The 21,167-nt window shown below is 39.3% G+C and overlaps 1 protein-coding gene across 12 annotated transcripts in view; it reads left to right on the top strand.

The window, feature by feature from the left end:
- Positions 1-21,167, top strand: part of DST (dystonin) — a 432,436-nt gene that overhangs the window by 273,432 nt on the left and 137,837 nt on the right. For 7 of the 12 annotated variants that reach the window (XM_054022022.1, XM_054022023.1, XM_054022034.1 and 4 more), the window contains 10 exons: positions 1,204-1,339; positions 2,457-8,321; positions 8,538-8,687; positions 8,883-9,098; positions 9,292-9,438; positions 10,348-10,581; positions 11,688-11,840; positions 14,242-14,475; positions 14,775-15,059; positions 16,970-17,515. In XM_054022022.1, the coding sequence (XP_053877997.1) occupies positions 1,204-1,339; positions 2,457-8,321; positions 8,538-8,687; positions 8,883-9,098; positions 9,292-9,438; positions 10,348-10,581; positions 11,688-11,840; positions 14,242-14,475; positions 14,775-15,059; positions 16,970-17,515 (7,966 nt within the window). The remainder of the gene's footprint in view (positions 1-1,203; positions 1,340-2,456; positions 8,322-8,537; positions 8,688-8,882; positions 9,099-9,291; positions 9,439-10,347; positions 10,582-11,687; positions 11,841-14,241; positions 14,476-14,774; positions 15,060-16,969; positions 17,516-21,167) is intronic. The other 5 variants (XM_054022027.1, XM_054022031.1, XM_054022028.1 and 2 more) reach the window with 1 other exon arrangement.

The following is a 21,167-nucleotide window of genomic DNA, read 5'->3' on the forward strand; positions in this document are numbered from 1 at the left end:
GGGTGGCAGCCAGGATGGTGAAGCTCTCTCCAGTAGCCAATTTTTCTCTCTAAAGTCTCTTTTGGAGGACTGCAAAAGGGTGCAACAGGTGGAATAGCTCACCCTCTTGTTATTTTGTCTACCTATTAGGCCTAATTTCTGACACTCTGGTTTATTGGTTTCCAGGTTCCTCACTTTTCTTATTTACTAGGCATGATTTTAACACAGTCCTTGAATTATATCAGTAGGCATTTTTTTTAGTCTTTCTGAGTTGGTTCTGTACCTTTTCCCATTTCCTATTAATATTTGTTGTTATAGGTTATTGTGACATTTCATGAACTTTCTCATAGTTTTTGCAATTGAGCCCACAATTGGGGTAAATTTGTAAGCCCAGTCTTCACAAGAGCTCCCTGGATTAGGTGACACAACACATGACAATACTTTTATATTTATACAGGACCTTTCATTTGAAGGACCTCAAAACACTTTACAATATTAACAAACTAACATATAAGTTATATAGAGAAGGTTTGTTTCATCCATCACTGAAATTAGTAGATGTAATATACTTGGATTTTAGTAAAGCATTTCCCATGGTTCTCATGAGTGCTTGCTATCAAAATGAATTCACATTGCCTTGGCTGGTGGTCAGTAAACAGTCAGAGGCATGGAAAACTGGTCGACAGACCATAAACAATAGAGCTGAAGGAATAATTCACTAAAAGCATCTTTCAGTTAATTTCCCTCATTTTCTGATCACCAGTTGACTTGCAGTTGACTTAAATGTATTAATTATTCAGCTGTATTTGATGAATGTTTTCATACAATTTTTTTATCATATGTCCTAATATTGGCCCAAAAACACAAGTCAGATTTTGCTCTCATTTCTAAAATAATTATAGTATCTAGCACTTTTCATCAATAGATCTCAATACACTTTGCAAAGGATGTCACTATCATTACCTTCATGTTACAGATGGGGAAACCGAGGCACAGGGAAGTGAAGTTACTTGTTTACATTCACCCGGCAAGCCAGTAGCTAAGCCAGGAATAAAACCCATGTCATCTGAAAACGAGTTCACCATTTGATTTGCTAGATTATTCTGCTGATTCAATTTGTATGATCACATACACAGAATACACAACCAATAGAAAAAGCAGAACTTGTCACCTACTGAAGTTTTCAAATCTGATAATAATCGTATCTATTATTTTTTTTGGTAGAATGATGGATGGAGAGAGAAATGAAATGGAAAAACAAGTGAAGTCCCTACAAGAAGGTTATAACCTGTTATCTAATGAAGCTTTGAAACAACTGCAGGGAGCACAAAATTTAGGTGATGAAAAGATGGAGGAAAAGGTAATAGCACAGAAAATTTTGTTGTTGTGTTTCTAGCTGTAGTACTTTATTCTTTTGAGATTTACTGCATGATAGTGGAACAATATATTAACAATGAAAGGAGAAACTGTATTTGATTGTACGTATCAATAAGCTGAAACCTGAATCAAATGACTGCAGTTTCTATATATTTGTATAATATATGTAGTCTTACGTGTGCATATGAACATTCTGTTCATCAGAACTTGCGTGAAGAGTCTTAATACCATGTGCCTTGCATGAACAAAGATAAACAAATCATCCATCTCTTAACTCTTCTCTTTAAAAGCCATCCTCTGATTGCTAGATAAGTTTGTGTGCTGCAAAAATATGACACCATAAAATAATATGGGTTAATCTCTGCCATGTACTCCCCCAGAGATATCCCAGAAGATACATAGTGTTCTAGATTTTCTTTAAATTCCAATTGGGTATATGGTTGGACCACATACAGTAAATAGTTGAGGTACCACAAGTACATTTTTTATAAACCAATCTAAATCTCAAATGTGGAATTATATCATAAAGGTATTATGAATGTATGTGTGCATCTACAAGTAGAAGCAATGTCTTGTATAATTATTTTAAAATAATGTTGCCAACCTGATTACATACCTTCTATGCAAACTAGTTGAAGTATTTGGGTTCTATAATATCCGATTCCATATGTTTGGGTGTCTGTGCAAAAGTGCTGTATGCTGTAAACATGAGTAGCATGGTCATTTTGTATCACATACTATTTTTGAATCTTCTAACCTTTCACAGACACTTAGCGCATGACAGTTTGCCTTTCAGGTATATGTCCTATTGTTCACTATATAATCATCTATTCTGCTGCCTTCCACTAACCCTATTTATGTATGCAGAGCATAGATTTTCAATTCACAGATGCATGTTGATTTTAAATCTTTTATTACATCGTGTGCTGTTGAATCACTGACATAGATCACTTGCGCATTTGAGCTGCTAATACTCACAGCATTGTCCCAGTCCTGGTAAGTATATGATTTTGTGCTTAATATGTATTCAAAAGCAAAAAAAACGTTTAATATGTACAATTATAAAATTACTTAAAAGCATTCTTTATATTCCCTTTTAGGTGGATAAAGTTATTGCTGGTATCATTGATCAAACAACTGGAGAAGTCCTTTCAGTCTTTCAGTCTGTTTTAAAAGGTCTAATTGACTCTGAAACTGGCATTAGATTGCTTGAGAATCAGCTGATTTTATCTGGGCTAATTTCACCAGAATTAGGAATATGTTTTGATCTTGAAGAAGCAAAAGTCCATGAACTTATTGATGAACAAACTCTCCTGCAACTACAAGAATTAAATAATGCTAAGAAAATTATTTCAGAGTCATCAGTCACAAATCTTCCAGCTGTAGCTGCTTTAGAACAAGGTCTAATTCCAGAGACTCTTGCCATTAAAATTCTTGAGATTCAGCTTTCCAGAGGATATCTAGTTATGCCAGCTACAGGGGAGCAACTCACTTTGCACAAAGCTTTCCAGAGGAACCTGGTTTCTGCATCTTTATTTTCAAAGCTTTTGGAAAGGCAAGACACATGCAAAGATCTCATAGACCCCAACACTGCAGAAAAGGTTTCCCTGGAGGAGATGGTTCAAAGAAGCATAATAAGAGAAGAAACAGGGTTAAGACTTCTACCTGTAAGACCACAAGAAAGAGGTAGAATCACTCTAAAATGTGGAAGGCAGATAAGTATTTTGAGAGCAGCCCATGAAGGTCTCATAGACCGTGAAACCATGTTCAGGTTGCTGGGAGCTCAACTACTATCTGGAGGTATAATCGAACCTGACTCAGGGCACAGAATGACTGTGGAAGAAGCCATGAGACAAGAGTTGATTGATCAGGACACTGCTTGTGGTATTCTGACTCATCAGATTCAGACTGGTGGGATATTATGTTCAAATTCATCCAAACGCTTAACTGTAGATGAAGCCATACAGTGCAGCTTAATCTCATCTAGCAGTGCACTCTTGGTACTAGAAGCACAGAGAGGCTTCATTGGCCTCATTTGGCCTCATTCTGGTGAAATATTCCCCATATCTACTTCTTTACATCAAGGGATGATAACAAATGAACTAGCAAGCAAAATACTAAATGGCAGGCAGAAAATAGCTGCAATTTATATTCCTGAAACCTGTGAAGTACTCAGTCTGGATAATGCCGCACAGTTAGGGGTAATAGATGCTAATACTGTATCTGTTTTGAACAATGTAATTTTACCTGATAAAATGCCTAACATGGAGGATTTAGAGTCCTCTTGTAAAAATGCTGCAAGATGGTTATCATCTTATGAATTCCAGCCATCTGCATTTCATGACTATAGACAGGAACAAGAAGTTTCAGTTACAGAAGAGCCAATGCCTCATAGTGTAGAGCAAACTAAAAAATTATTCATGTCTTATCTGATGATAAATAGTTATATGGATGCAAACACAGGGCAAAGACTTTTGTTGTATGATGGAGACCTGGATGAAGCTGTCGGCATGTTGTTGGAAGGTGATGATTCTGCGTCCAGTGCTGATGTGACAGAAGGAGGATTTAGTAATAAATATGTAAACTTAAAAAGAACTGATCTGAAACAACCTGACAATGTCATGTTTAATAATGTCACAAGCAATGTCCTGCATGAGTATACAGGTGTACAGAATACTTTTACTTACAGCAACTTAAAACAGCCTGAAGAAGATACTCAGAATGATAAATGTTCAGAGAGAAATGATTTTCACAGTAGAGCAAATGTCTTTAAGGCTAATGGTTTTGAACAGTCAGAATGTACATTGAATTCTTTGTTGTCTAAACCTGAAGCAGAAACTGGAAATACAGTGGGTAGTACTCAAAACCCTGAGAAAGAGAATGCATTCAAAAGTTTTCAAGAATATCCTAAACAAATACAGATGGAACGGTGTGAGCATGTGTGTCAGCAAGCAAACTCTGGAAATGTAGAAAGGCATCTTCCAAAATACTCACAAGGAAATCTTATTTCAAGAATAGATCGAGACAAACCCAGCATGCCTGATGGAAGAGAGATCCTGGGTAGGGAAAGCAGGACTTTTAAAACTTTAGAAAATTCCTTGGGTGTAGATGATTTGTCAGTTAATAGTGAAGTCAGTGCTGTTCAAGAAAGCAATCCAAAGTGTGGCCCTCATATTTTGCAGTCTGATGATAAGAGTATGTTAACTGATAACAATATGAAAAAATGTGATGTTCAGAGAAGTCTCAATTCATTCAGCCACACAGATATTGAAAACAGACTTCTAGGAGAACTTTCTGGTAAAGAATTAGTGAGTCAAATTGTTTGTAATGAGCATAGCATGCTACAGCCTAAAGAGAATGAGTATGGCAGGCCATCCCTTCAGGACTGTACCAATATGCCTGATGGACTACTTCCGGAAGACAATAATGATGTGCCTCTGTTGAAAAACAATACTGACACACGTGGCAGGTCACCACTGGGAGACAGTACTGGCATGCAGGGCGGGCCACCCCTGGAGGACACTAGTGATGTGCATCATAGGGCTCTGTTGGAAGACACTACTGATACACCTGGGGGGGCACTGCTGGGAGACAGTACCAGCATGCATGGCAGGTCACTTCTGGGAAACAGTATCAGTCTGCATGATGGGTTACTCCTAGGGGACAGCGATGCTATATATGGCAGGTTACTACTGGGAGATAATAGTAATAAACCTGGTGAACTGCTGCTGGGAGAGAGTGATGGCACCCCACAGTGTGAAAATAACTATTTGCAGCAGGTTGATGATGAAGATGATGATGCCTATGACACTCCTCAGGTTGATGATGACGATGACGATGCCTATGACACTGCTCAGCTTGATGGGTATGATTCCTATGACTCCCCTCAGATTGATGATGATTACAGTACCTCTCAGCTTGAAGATGATGATACCCCAGAGCCTGACAACACACCCTTAGGTGTCCAAGAAGAAAGAGACGGGCTAGTAAATGTGAGGGAAGAACTAAACACTTTTCAAGATGTGAGTAACACAGGAGATAGTGTCCTGAGTGTTAATGAAGTAAGACAGACAGATTCATTTGAGATGATAAATATGGCCTCAGGAAGTGCTGGAATGTTGGAAGCCATCTCCGAAGAGGAGACAGAAAGTGTAGGGAAGGTGGAAGGGAAGAAGCAGATACTACCAGTCATGAGAGAGAGTGAAGAAAGTGAGGAGAGCGGCTTTAGTCCCTTATTGAGGCTGCATGAAGCTGAACTGCAAGCAAAAAGTGACTCTAATGAGGATGAGCATGAAGGAATGCAGGAGGAGGAGGGAAATTATGATTATATGGATTATGATAGTGATAGTTATGATGGAACTGACGATGATGATGATGATGAAGATGAAGAAGAAGAAGAAGGAATAATGGATATTTATTACTCACGGTGTCAGAATAAAAACGTTGGTATCCAGCATTTTGCTCCTTCCAAAGAAATGGAAGATAGTGATGAAAGTAATCAGAATATTGATGCCTTGGATGGTTATCTTCCTTTAAAGCACATGGCAGTTGATAATATTTTGCAGTTAGATTCCAACAGTCAAAAAAGTAATCTATGCTCTGATAAATCCAATTTAAAAAAACATAAAAATGTATCTGATGTTTCTGAAGAAGGAAGTCTTGATCTTACAGATAAAACCAAAGAGGAAGGACAGCAAGAAATTGAAAGTGCTTCTGAGGATTTGGTAGAAAGCAAACATATGTTTGAAGATATTACTGAAAATATCCAACCTGAAAGCATCATTGGCACTGAATGGCTGTTATCTAACAGTGAAGAAAGTCACCTCACACAGCATATGACTCTAACGCCTGATCTTGGCATGAATGATACCATGGCAACAGACCCTGCAATAATTCAGGAGGGATCTGCGTTTGCATCCCCATCTGCTATTGCTAAGCAAGCTGCTGCTGCAAACATTCAGACTCAAATAGACTTCCTCCCTTCAGAAGTTCTGTTACCAGTTCATGTCATAATGAAAAACGAGAACAATATAGCTGTGCCATGGTCAAATTACGAGCAAAGACAGAACACAGAGGAAGACATACTCGTGAAGCACATGTCAAATAATGTGACTGGTGTAGAACTGCTTAAGGTAAATTCATCCCAAATGGATAATAAAGTAGTCAGACATGTGCCTTATGTGAATGACAGTGATAGTCTAGGTTCTCTCACTGACTTAGTACACCCAGTCACAAATAAAGAACTTGGTCAAATAGAAATAGGTATTGACATTCCTAAACAAAATATAAACATGATGACTATTATAAAGGAAAGTCATATCCAGGAATTAAGTAAAAGTCCCATTCATATGGAAAGCCTTGGAGAAATATTTGATGGATCTATTAAAACAGGTTGTGAAATTGCTGTTTCAAATGAAGAAAAAGTAAGTGTTGGACAAGCCTCGAGTGATGCTAAATCAGGACATTACAGTGACTTTGATACAGTGAAATCAGATGAATTTATGGAAGAGTTTGACCTTTCTGCTTATTTAAAACAATGTGCAAAAGGCATAAAAGCAAAAGATAGTTCAGAACGGAATAAGGCTGATTCTTGTTACCTTAAGGAAGGTGAAACTGGTGAAAATTATATACAGAATGGAAAAGAGTTAGTGATACCTGACTATGTTATTGATATGGGAGCAGGGCATCCAACTGAATTAAATTCTAATTCTCAATCCTCTCCCCTGACAGTTACAGTAAAATCAAAGGGAATAAACGTTACTACAGAAAATGAGGGTATCATCTGTCAAGAAACTGATAAAGTTCTTAAAAACACTTCAGAAAATGACATGATAGTTAGTCATGAATTTTCCTTTAAGAAAGCTGACACAGAAGGAAGTACTGAGAATGTCCAGGAGTCAGAGGAAAGGGCTGAAACCAGACATTCTGGGAACCATAGAGGTGCAGCAGACTTTTCTTCTAGACCTTTGGATAACATAGGTGGTAGCTTGGATAATATTGTACAGAGGAAATGTGAAACACTGGTTTGTTATAATGGAGTAAAAAACATTATGGAACAGAATATTTTAGTCAACAAGACTGATTTAATTGAAAATGGTGTCAGGAAAGAAAAGCCTGTAGAATCATTTCACAAAGAAGTGATGCTCCCCAAAGACTTGCAAGTAGAGGAGGGTATATCACATTCTCCTGAAGTATCTGACACACTAATTGAAGACTTAAAGAATATTTTAAAAAAGAAATTGAAAGATGGCCATGTTTTCTGCAAGCAGGAAGGTGAACCTTTAAATTACTCTGACACAAAATTTTTAATGCAAAATTTACTTAAAATGATTAGTCGCACACACTTGGGGAATGAGTCTTCCAGTGAGTCAAATATCAAGCAAACACATGATGACATTAGCGCTACACTAATGGCTACCCCATCGTGCATAGATCAAAAGGACTATGATAATCTTCAGTTATCTTGGCCTGATAACAGGAGTCCTGACCTCCTCCTTGATATATTGAAGCAAAACCACTGCAACCAAAAGACTGATAATCCATATGAAACAACAAGTGAAGAAGCCCAGAATGAAAGAGACCAGGAGAGAAAAGCTACAGCTCCTAAACTTATTACTTCTCAACTTGAACAAATCTTCCAAATCCCACCTGGAGATGAAAATTCATACAGATTCGAGGCATTGATGAGTGATTTGGCAAAAGACTTGTTTACCATCTCACAGACTGCTAATATCACCACCGATGATGAGTGTGTAAGCAAAGCAGAGGAGCTGGGTACTCTTTTCTCAACAGAACTAACAGAATTTGGATCAGAAACTCTTAGAGGGAATTCATTGGTTCACAGCACAGCTATTATTTTGGAAAATAACCAGAAGCCTGAGAAGTCAGACAGTCCATCCAAAAGCTTTTCTGAGGATGTTCTGCAAATGAAAGAAGCTGCCCCAGGAGACAACCCAGTAGGCATGGTAAGTAACAACTGGCACAGTTACACATTTTATGTTAAAGGAGTTGCATGCATCCTTTTAAATATTGGAGATCATTATTAAACCAAAACCAACAAACAAAAAACCCACCTATCAAACACTCCAATTGTAAATTTAAAACAAATTGTAATGGAAACAAATGTTATATTTCTCTATTAGCTCAGAAAGCATTTTTTGATGGTTAAAACTTATTTTCAGATGTTCAGTGGAGTACAGCAGTGTTTAAAGTATACAGAGAAACTGCGAGGACATTTGGCAATGGTTCAGGATATGAAATTCCACTTAGATAATGAGCAGCCTATTAGTAACAACTTAGAAATGCTAAAAACCCAACTTGAACAATTAGAGGTAAGTATAATATATTTCTTATTTCTATGGTATACTAAGAAGCACATAGATAATACAGTGCAGGATGCTATAGAAAGCCCTAATATAAAGAGAGAGATCATGTGGTTCAGATTTTAAATACAATTACATGAATTTACTTTTAAACCCTGTTTCTCGTAGTAAATTTAATGCATCTTGTTTATATTTTGTTTGCAGTCATTTGAATCAGGACTGGCTGCTTTTGCTGTTGTTCTAAAAAAAGATCTGAAGTTGACAGAAGAGTTTTTAAAGTCTCTGCACAAAGATGGTCCCAAAGAACAACTTAAAGAGCTAAAAATAACATATGAATATTTACAGAAGGCCTTTTTTGTGGTCTGTGATATGTCTTCAAAGCGTGCAAAACAAATAGTCTTTGCTGTTGACTCTGAAATGGTATGTTTCTATTAAATGATTTTTTTGTGTGTGTACTTGCTTCACTTTACTTTAAAGTAGTTCAGTTAAAAATAAATATTTTGGTTTGGTTTTATTTTAACATAAATTAGGTGTCAGATTTTCTTTCATTTAATATCAGATTTGGCTGGTTAGACTATGATACTGTAAATAAATAAGTAACTTTCCTTTCTAGTCTAAGCTTTCAATATTGCATCAGGAACTTCTAAGCAGACTTCAGAAGTTTTCAGACCGGATCACAGAAAACAGTAAAACTGTGAACAACCTGACAGTGAATACTAGTGATATAGAAAATGTGAAGCAAAGCTTACAACTGCTCAAGGCAGGTATCATTGATGTTAAATGATAAAATAGTGTAACTAATTATCAGAAAAGATAATGTAATGTTGGCTCTACGTACATCTATTGTAAGAAATCTGGCCCCATCTGAATGTGTAATGCAGGACTGCAACCTATCCCAATTATTATAATTATATCCTATGCTTAAACTCCAATCTCTTCAATGAGTTTAATGTACATTCCCAAAATAGCTATGGTGGGTGCTTTAAAGAAACAAAAGTGGCGAAAAATCCAAAACCATGAATTCAAGTGCCTCCTAAGCACCCTCTTCATGTGATACCCATGAAGACGTGAACAGAACCAACTGTTCAAATATCTATATATGGAATGTAAAATGGGCAATGACTTAATTGGGGTTTGAATAGGGTTGCAGAATGTTTAGTGACTTCAGTAGGGTTGCATGAGTGTAACTGAGGGCAGAATTTTCCCGCAGGTGGGGAGGAGAGTGAGGTGTCACGCTAGATTGCAGAGGAAGGCAAGAAAGCCAGTGGCAGGAAATACCTTAAGTAAATATTCTCCCATTTCTAGGTTTTGCAGAACTGCTCCTCCAGTTAGGCAAATGGCTCCCCAGTAGTACCTGTTCAGTGTTGATGGTCAGTCAGTCCTCTGATGTGAAAAAATAAAAAAGCAAATAAGGAGAAGACTGAGCACCATCATTATTTGGAACTTGATATATAAACCCCTGATCAAGAAGGCAAAACAAGCGAAATCTCAGCCAGTTGCCTTGTCTTGAAATACAAGTTTTTAGACTAATTCCTTCTTTAGGTTAAAATTTTCATCAAAAACATAGTTGAACATTGAGCTAGGGATAGTATTATTTCTTTCTGAAATATGCTTTATGAACACTGAACCTTTCTTTACGATCAGTCATTTCCCCTTGTTTTATTTACAGAACAATTCAAAAGAGCTTGGCTGTATGAAGATACAACTGGACTCCATAGCATTTGATGTTCAGTTCTTCATTTCTGAACATGCCCAGGATCTTTCTCCTAATCAGAGCAGACAGCTGTTGAGGCTCTTAAATAGTACTCAGAAGTGTTTTCAGGAAGTACAGGAAACAATCACATCTCAGATGGAAAGTTTAGAGGGACTGTTACGGACAGCACAAGATCTTGGTGATCAGAAGGTTTGCCTTTCTGTGATAGTGTGTGCTTAGTGTTTTAGCGATATAGATGAGGAATTTTAATACTAATGTGTGATTGTGTCATACCAGAAATGAGTTGCTTGGGAAGCATTGGCTATAGGGTTAAATATGTTATAATATCCTATACATTTTATTATATTTGCCTTCATTATTCTACAAAGACTGTATCAATCAGGTTTGATAAATAGTTGTTACGGTCTTTCTGTGTTACGACCATTCTTTTTAGTGCTATCATATTAGGAAGTGGATAGATACTTGAGTTTTCAGACATCATTATCGACACAAAAGCAAGGGGATCAAGTCTAGTATTTCTGTCAGACTGAAGGAAAAGTATTTGTGTTTGCTTACAATCATGAATAATGTAGCAGTTGTGTTTGTAATTAGCTAAATGATTATAGTCAGGGCTGACTCAGAGGATGCCCTCAGTATACCTGTACATCCCTTCCTCTCATAGAAGCACAAATGTAAGCCTCAGAAGGCAACAATTCACCTACTATTGATGTGTTAGGAAAAAGTTATTTAGAATCCTGAGGATTTGTAACATTCTAAGAAAGTTGTTGCCAAGGTGCTATGGCAGAGAAATATATAAAAATGGGCGAATAAGAAGCATCTATAAGAATTTGGTAGCAATAATGATCCTGCATGTTTTATTCCTCTATATTGCTTAAAAGATGCAAGCATTTTCTACACAGGTAACATGCATACCAACTAAACTAACACACCCGTCACAACTAACCTCTGTTTTGGTATCCTTTTTCAGAACTAATAGGGTTTATCACAGATTTCAAGCGATTAATGTCTTTTCACTTCTGTTGGTTGGAGGTTTCACTTGCACACATATGCATGGCCAGATTTCTGCTGGGCAATTCCATCAATACATGATCTCTTTTTACTTACAGCATATGTAAGGTTTATGATCCATAACTTCTATATATTCACCTTGCTCAAACTGTGTACCACTGCTATCATGTTTACAGCATACTTTTAAAATGATTGCCTTGCAATAGTGTTGTTTAAAAAGTAGTTTGTAAGGGAGCTTCCGATGATGCCTATGCAGAATTTTGTGTTTTATTTTTGCTCCAAATTAGGATGTGGCTGAGCAGCAGCAGGAATGCAAGGAGAAACTACAGGAAATATGTGATCTCTTTACACAAACAGAAAATCGACTCATTGGTCACCAAGAAGCTCTTGTTATCGGAGACAGCAAGGCTGAGTTAAAGCAATACCAAACCAAACAAGAGGTGAAAACTTGACTAAACAGTAGCAACCTTAGTATTCTTATGATGTATTTTTGATTGAATCATAGAATATCAGGGTTGGAAGGGACCTCAGGAGGTCATCTAGTCCAGCCCCTGCTCAAAGCAGGAGCAATCCCCAGACAGATTTTTGCCCCAGATCCCTAAATGGCCCCCTCAAGGATTGAACTCACAACCCTGGGTTTAGCAGGCCAATGCTCAAACCACTGAGCTATCCCTCCCCCCTCAAGAAAGATTGGTTTCTTTATGGACTGTAACTAATCTGAGATAACATTAAGAAGACTAAGGCCGGTTTTAGGTCAACAATAGCAAGCACTGGCTGCATGGGGGTTGTAGAAACAGGAGCTGCCTCAGGATCTCATGCTTGTTCTGTGCAGAAAAGAATTATGGCACTACCGATAATGTGCTTGGTTCTCTGCAAGGAAAAGTATTGAGGAGCAATATCCAAATTTGTTATGTGATACCCTGGGCCAGTTAATTCACACAGCAATTTTGACAGCAGCAATGGAGGTGGCCTCTCAGTTTTCCCAATGGTTTGGAAATCAGCACAACATCCCTGGGGATAGAAAAACAGGATAGAGAGGGAGGGAAAGAGGGAAAAAGAAAAAGACACAAAACCATGCCTTGTTGACTGAAGGTAAGGGATTGAACCTGTACAGTACTCCCATTCATGGTGGCTTGATAAAAAGCAAATGAATAGACTGTCCTGCGACATACTGTATACTTTCAGAAACAATCTTGTAGCATGCCTGAGATCTAACGTGATTCTGCAGTTCAAAAGCTTTCTTGCCAGATGTGAGAAAATCACATGTAAGTGAGCCCAAGCTTATTATGTCAAAATCATATGTGAACTTTATAACTGGAAGCATGGAGTGTTCTGCTCACATCGTTATTGAAACTTTTTTGTAAAAGGATTTCTCTACCATCTTTTTTCCCCATAAATTCTGTCCCTCTAGTGATGGCAGCAGATTCCCTGGGTGCCTTTTTATAACTTTTTCACATTTTCTGTTATAATCTTGTGACAACATGTACATCTGAAAGCTTTTCTTTTAGTTTGCTATTAGGCCCTGCCCTTATGCCAAAACTTAACTTTTACTCTGTTAATACTGAGGGAGAACTCCCACTGACATCAGTTAAGATTTTGCCTCAGTGAGGACTTTAGGATTTAGCATTTTATGTTTTTTATTATTTAATATTTATATTATAGTAGTGCACATAAGTCCCAGGGAGGATCAGTAACCCATTGTGCTGAACAAAAGTAGACTCATTCCCTGACTCTAAGAGCTTATAGTCTAAGATTACCAGCAAAATTCCAAGGGAAAGAAAGGGATAGACCAAATTATTATGTACAAATATGTATTTGCTTTATAAATATCCTCTATCCACAACTGCCCCAAAGCCTAGCCCTCATTTCTTGATTGATTTCTTGTGGGCATCATGGCAGAAGCAGGACTTGGGAGGGGATTTGAAGGAAGAAAAGGTTCCTTAAGGATCAGTTCAGGGATAGCATTCCATGTATAAGGTGGGGTATGGAAGAAAGCACAAAGATTTTTTAGGGGAGAAGCTGTATCTTATTTAATATAAAATATTTACTGTGTCCAAAGGAAGGGCATCCAAAATATTTGTTAGTGCGTTAAAATGAGCTGCTCTTTCTCAAACTAAATATCAAAAAACACTACAAAACCCACAAGCCCATATGAAAGTCCAAAACTTTTTGTCTAGTGGCACCATAAACATCACCCTGCTCTTAAGGCCTTTTGGCTTATGATTCTCCCTTATAATCCTTTACATTAATTTAGACCTACTGTGCCAAATTCAGAAGTGAGGTGTCAGGGTTGAGATGTAATTACATGTTGGTAATCTGATGTGAGTTTAAGTGAATCTAAAACTCTCTGAGGCAGTCTAGAGGGAGTCTAAATTCGTGCAACACACATATTGAGAGGAAGGGACCAAAAGAAGGTATACATCTATCAGTTTAGACTCCCTCTAGACCTGCTTCAGCTCTGGACTTGTCCCAGGACTGTTATGCAGAAATGCATTATTACTATGGTCTGTGGAACATTTGACTTATCCCACTCCAGATTGTTAAATGAGTTATTCTTTAACACTTTAACAATAGACTTCTTTGCTCTCCAAACTAATGACTGGTACCACACTGTTGATCTCTCAAGCTGCCAAGGCTCAACTGTGAGATATTGTGGGGGTCAAAATCCCATCTGAGAAACAAAAGCATAACTCATCTGAACTAATGTAATAAGTGAGTTTACAAGAATGTGTGAGATAAGATGAGTTAGGCTGTCTCTCAGTGAGGGACTTCTGAGAAGTTTGAAGTGAAGTTCAGGTAGATAATTTATGTACCTTCTTTTGGTTTTTTTTTCCCCACAAGGAATTACAGAAAGATATGCTGGCAAGTGCACAGGCATTGGCAGAGATTGTGAAAAACACTGAGATGTTCTTGAAAGAGAATGGAGGAAAGTTGTCACAAGAAGACAAGACTATTCTTGAACAGAAACTTAATGAAGCTAAGACAAAATGTTTGCTGCTTAGCCAGAAGGCAGAAGAGTCCAAAAAAGTGCTGGATAAAGCTGTGACAACAGCTATTAAGCAGGAAACAGAAAAGGTTCTTATGCATCAATTCTACATCTTTATTTGAATTTTTAAAAAGTCTTAGGGGAATTGTCTTTCCACTTTATTACTGGTTTGTCAATGAGAGATGAAAGTCATATATTTTACTTGGGTTACTATCAAAGTAATTAGTGCATGTTTGTTTTACAAATACAGCAAATTCTCAATATGTCAAGTAACAGATATTTTCAGATTTTAACAACATATTTTTAAATGGTTCAAATCTCCACATTTGAAACTATGTAAAGGCTAAAAATTATTTCAGATTTCAAATTATGAGCTTTCCATGTGTAGGTTGCTGCCATAGAACAACTGGAAGAGAGTAAAATTACGATTGAAAATCTCTTGGATTGGCTGTCAAATGTGGATAAGGCAGCAGAGCATGGGGATGAGAAATGGACGCTGGCAATAGAACAGAATGGAACCCATTTTAAAGAAGGGGATGTAAAGGCTTTGGAGGGAGAAGAGGATGAAGTCAATGGTAACCTGTTGGAACTTCAGCAACAGACTGAAACCCATGTAGATGGCAGAGTAAAACCCACAGACAGTAACCTGAACCAGCAGTATCAGAAAGTCAAGGTACTATATGCACATGTTACCAGCTATGGCAAATATTCAGCACTTAGGTACTATGGTAATAAGTCCACTGAAGTCAATGAAAGCCTTTCCATCAGGCTTCAAAGAAATATGTAATGTACATTGATAGATATTCTGTTAATGGAGAAGGCATTAAAAAGAGTCAGTGTTTGTCAGTTACCACACAGGTACCCAGTTATTTCCTGTTGTAAGAATGGGAGAAACTGCAGTGTTCGCAGTGGCAAATGTTGACATCTTAATGGTGATCACAGTGCTCTTTATTTTCCTAGGCTGAAATGAATGCAGTACAATGTTTATTATAGATAAATAAAGTACTGTAGGCAGAAACACAGCTTCATAATCTTTCCTGATCCTTGTCAAAGATAAATTATAATTTGGTCTGACATATTTCCCTTTGATGACTGAACACTGATTGCACACAGCTACCGTTATTGGATTGTTGAGATTATTAGTCTACATTATTCTCACTTTAAAAGTGACAAATTCCCAGAGGGTAAAGCACCATATTATGAAGGCTTCAGCAGGAGCTGCAAAACTCCACAACAGAGCAATTTTAAGATATCTGCTCCAGCCAGCATATTTAATTATGACAGCCTTCTGTATTTTAGATACAGTTTTAACAGCTCAAGCCCTTTTACATTCTGAGTGATGGAACTAATGAAGGATCTGCAGAAATTGATCAAAGAAACACTCAGTATTTTGGAATAGCTTCCATGTAAAACCTTCTTAAAGAAAATGGAAGCATAGGTGGTTTTGTTTGTACCTATTGATGCTCTTTAGAAAATAGTATTAACAGAGGGCTCAAATCTGATCTTCGATAACTGTCTACCGCACATATATGGAGAAGCACCAGAGCCCATTTTACAAAATACATAGTCATTGTTTCTATAGGAAATGAGGCACTTCAGGAACTAAGGTGTTTTAAAAGATATGGTCTTTTTTCCCCCAGAGCCGAACATGTTTTACATTGGGTTCTTTTAGTGTGTGTTTATAGCTCCTATCATTTATTAGTTTTAACTTGGTGAAATCTATATAGTATCTAATGTGTATGGATTTTTTATGAGATAGAATGGCAATTTTTCTATAAGGAAAGATTTTTTATAATCATCTTGAGAACTGTTTATTAAAATCCAAAAATGGAAATATAAAAATTAGCAATGACTTTTATTCACTCAAAATAAATAGGAAATATCTATTCTCCCTTTGATATATCTGGCCCATGGTTAGAACCAGGAGCTATTGTGTGTGCAACTGGTAAAGGAATACTTACACTTATAAAAAACTGCCCATCATTTAGCATGTTATATAATGAATCAAAAATCTTGGGAAAATTTAAAGTGGTGGTTTCTGACTGGGCTTGCCTGTAGATGGTAATCCATGCAAGTCACTGCACTGAGTTGTGTTAGAAATATAGGGCTGGGTCCTCAGCTGATGTGCATCAGTGTTTCTTCAAGTTCCATTGATGTCAAAAGGACTTTGCCCATGTATACACTAGGGTCTGATCTGTAATTACCAGTAGTTATTTTTTACAGTTTGAAAATGCTATAGGTAAATAATGAATAAGAGTGGCATTTTTAATGAGCAACTCTGAATGTTGAAGGGCTTTATCACATCTCTTCTGCTTGATCAGAGAACAATTTTTGAGTAATTAAATTTAAACATCCCTTGTATTCATTATTTACATTACTCACAAATTGTTCTCTGATCAATCAGAAGAGATGTGGAAAAGCCTTTTAACATTCTGAGCTGCTTTGTAATTTTGGTCCATGTTGTGCTATCAGTTTCTAGACAGAACTCCTCAGTGATTTCAGTGGAGACTTCTGATTAAAAAAACGTGCTGTGATGGAACCCTACAGGAGGATACTAGTCATAAATATTTTTTTTTCTTATAGGCTCAACATGAGAAAATTATTTCTCAGCAACAGGCTGTTATAATAGCAACTCAGTCTGCCCAAGCGCTACTTGAGAAACAAGGCCACTACCTTTCCCCTGAAGAAAAAGAGAAGATGCAAAGGAACATGAAGGAACTGAAAGTCCAGTATGAAACTGCTTTAGCTGAATCGGAATGGAAAATGAAGTTAACACACTCTCTGCAGGAAGAACTTGAGAAATTTGATACAGACTACAGTGAGTTTGAAAGCTGGCTGCAGCAGTCAGAACAAGAACTTGAAAACCTGGAGGCCGGTGCTGCTGACTTCACTGGTATCATGACCAAGCTCAAAAGGCAAAAGAGTTTTTCAGAAGATGTTATTTCTCACAAAGGTGACTTACGGTACATTACAATTTCTGGACAGAGGGTGTTAGATGCTGCTAAATCTTGGAGTAAAAAAGATGGTGTCAAGGTTGACAAAGATGGTATTGATACTTCAGCTACTTACATAGAGGTGCAAAGTAAACTGGATGGTGCTTCAGATCGTTTCAAATCTCTTTATACTAAGGTACGTTTTATTTACATCTGAATGTGTAAGGAGAAAATAGTTGGCTCACCAAATATTTATGTGAAAGATGATTTACTATTAAAGCAAACTAGAAAGGAAGTGATAGATTCTCCAGCTCTTGAAGTCCTCAGCTCAAGGCTGGATGCCTTTCAAAGAGAGATACTTTAGTCAAACACAAGTTATTGGAGTAACTGTGTGAATTCTATGGCCTGTATTATACAGAGGTCGGACTAGATGATCTAATGGTCCCTTCTGGTCTTAAAAATCTATGAAACTATGAAAGCAGAATGTCTGAATAATATTTTGGAACGGAAGGAAACTCTGTGGATCCTCTAGATTTGTCTACTTCTAGTCTTATTAATACAAATACAATAAAAGCCAGGGCCTGCCAAGATTAGCATTCAAAATATAAATTTGATAGAAAGCTTTAATTTATCTGTGGCCTATTCTAGTTTTTCCCTAGTCTGACCTCCAAAGTTGGCAGTGGGCTCTCAGAAACCACTGCCTTTAAGGAGCAATTCCATTCCCTGGCTAATGAGAGCTGTGGGGACGGTGCTGGGGGGTGGGGACAGCGTGCAGAGCCAACTCTCCCCCCCCCCCCCCCCCCCCGCCGGCCCCGCACCAGGGGCTGCAGAGACATGCCAGAAGCCGGCTGCTTCTGGGAGCAGCATGGGGCCAGGGCATGCAGGCAGCCTGCCTGAGCCCTGCTGCACCAGGGACCCCCTTAGCCCAGGGCTTTGGGCTGCAGCCCCTAAAGCCCCTGCGTTAATCCGGCCCTACCTTGGCACTAATCCCTACCCCTTTTCTGTGTGATTGCCTGCAGAGCCCCTGCAGAGCTGGACTTTGTGTTGCAGAGATGGTGTGGGCTCCCTTCACAGCCTCTCCATATTCTGGCACAACCTATGCAGAGGAGGTGAACCAGTTCTGTAGCCAAAGGGCCCTCCACACCTGCAAAGCAGAGGACAGGGTTTCCCATTCTATGCTTAAAGAATCACACTATGATTTTTAAATTTGTGTTGAGTGTATGAAGTAATTTTTAAGTGGAACTTCATTGCTTTTTAGAGGTGTTAGAGTAACAGTCTCTTAAACTTGTCTTTCACTAGTCCACTAGAAAGGTATAGCATGGGCAGCAGCAGTGGTAGCTTCTCCATGCTACCCTGCCAGTATGTCTCAGTGCTGTCCTGGAAGGTTAACTTCTAGGTGAGGGAAATGAATTCTGTGTCCGTGTCTTTCGCTCTGAGGACACCTATTCACCAGGAACTGGACTAAATCACCAACTCATTTCACATCTGACTCACGAACACCCTTCAGATAGCAACAAATGTCATTCCATTTACTGTTCAGCATGGATAGCACCATTATAATTTTAACCTTCACAGTTGTAACGCAGCGTTGCATTGACCTGTTTAAGGGAGATTTATATGTGTGTCACTGTAGCTCTGCTCAGCAGTCTCATCCCTGTGCCAGATGTTCATAGGTTTAACCCTGGGCATAAGCTGCTACTGCTGTAGTGTTGCATGGTAAAAGGTGCCATCTTTTGGCTGGGATGCTCCTGTCACTAAAGGCATGTCTACTCTACAAACATAAGTTGACCGATGTTAGGTCATCTTACAGCCATTGCAGTAATTACTGCAGATTTACATGTCCACACCACCCTCCTGCTGTCGGTGCTGCATGTCCGCACCAGGAGTGCTTCCACCAAGTGAAGAGGGGCTGTGTGGGGGACTGAGAGCCCAGGCTCTCAGCTCTGCACGGAGCTCCCTTCTGGGAGCCCAGGCCAGGTTCTCAGCTCTCCGGTCCTTGCTGGGAGCCCAGCTATCACCCAGGCTCTCAGCTGTGCACGGAGCTCCCTGCTGGGAGCCCGGCAGCTGCCCAGGCTCCAGGCACAAAGATCCCTGCTGGGAGCCCCAGGGGACAGCTGGGCTCCTGATGTGGAGCTCTGTGCCTGGAGTCCAGGAGGCTGCCGGGCTCCCTGGGGGGAGCAGGGAGCCCAGACAGCAGCCTGGCTTGGAGCAGGGAGCTGGGATCCCGGGTGGCAACCCAGTTCAGAGCGGGAAACTGGGAGCCCGGGCACCAGTTCAGTTGGAAACTGGGAACCCGGGCAGGAGTTCAGTTGGGAACAGAGGAGCTGGGAGCCTGGGCAGCAGTTCAGTGGGGACCTGGAAGCTGAGGGGCAGCTGGGCTCTAGCTGGAGCCCCCTGCCTTCCTCCCTCCCCAGCTGCCAGGGGTGACAGCCAGAGCTGTGAGCCAGGTGTGGGATTTTCAGCTGGGAACCTACCAGCATTTCTTGTCAATTTCACAGCTCCAGTAGGGAGCCGTGAAATTGATAAGAATGACAGCCAACAGCTGATGTAAGTAACACAATGTCTACACAGACATTGTTTGGTTCTAACTACATGGACATAAGCGCTATGCTAGAAATGGAGTTATTATGTCGTTGTAGTAGACACTTACATTGGCGGGACCAAGGCTGTAGCGTAGACACTGACACAATTAAGTTGACATAAGCTGTCTTACGTTTACCTAACTCTGTAGTGAAGACCAGGCCTAAAACTCATTCTTGCTTATCACTTTGTTCTCCAGGTAGATGTTATATAGTCTCTAGCACTTTTCAACTTGTTTTTCTGGCCAGCATTCCTTTTCTCAATAAAGGCTTGATCCTATGAGGTACCATTGAAGTCTGTAGGAGCTGAGGGCGCTCAGCCCTTGCTAAATACTCTGTGTCTTTCAGGATTGAGTCCTATGATGGTTTTTGAGTGAGCTCTTGCACAATCATTGTTTAAGTCATTGATTTAGGTCAGGACACGACATCTTGATTATGAAACCAAATTCTGATCTCTTTTCTTGAACATTTGGTGAGCAAGCATCTCTCCCTGTTTGGAGAAACTCATTGACATTTTCTCACTAAACCTGCAGTGAAAAGTAGGATTGAAAGCTGCTGTTATTAATAGACTGGATTCTACCTAATCTAATCTAGGTGGGGGTAAAGACTTTGTATGCAAGATTTTCAAAGAAACTCTGTTCTGGGCATGCACACAACCTACATTCCCAGGTACAGATGGACATGTGTGTGCACATATAGGTAACTCGCCACGCTGCCCTGTGCATATGCATATTTAGAACACGCAGCCTGAAGGCTCTTTGAATGTTTGACCCTAAATGTTCAGAACAAAAAAAGGCCTAGTGTATCTTAGATATTTCTTCATTAAATTATACTTTCCTAAGACTGGAGCAGTGGGACTGAACGCTGGGTCTCCACAGCATGGGGGAGTGCTCTAACCACCAGAGTTATTGTCAGGCATGTCCTCCACTCCCAACCCCAACAAATGACTCTTCAATTATTTATCCAAAGTGCAGCAGCTTCAACAGGTGAGATTGAGGGAGCCCCACATCAAACTATCCCATAGTTCACTCACGTGAGCGATGGCAGATCATTGTTCAAATCCCTTCTCCCACTCATGCAGAGGGGGCACTTGAGCTAGGAGTCTCCCACATCGTGTTACCTCTGGGGTAGGAGTTCTGAGGGAGCTCCCCCATCCCCCAGCTGTTTTGTAAGAACTTGCCTCAGGGGTTTGATCAGGTGTACTCAAGAGGCTGCCTACCGGATTGGGCCCTGCGCGTGACTTAGGCAGCCGAACACCTATCTTCCCTG

Source organism: Malaclemys terrapin, chromosome 3 (assembly GCF_027887155.1).
Source record: "Malaclemys terrapin pileata isolate rMalTer1 chromosome 3, rMalTer1.hap1, whole genome shotgun sequence".
Taxonomy (NCBI): Eukaryota; Metazoa; Chordata; order Testudines; family Emydidae; genus Malaclemys; species Malaclemys terrapin.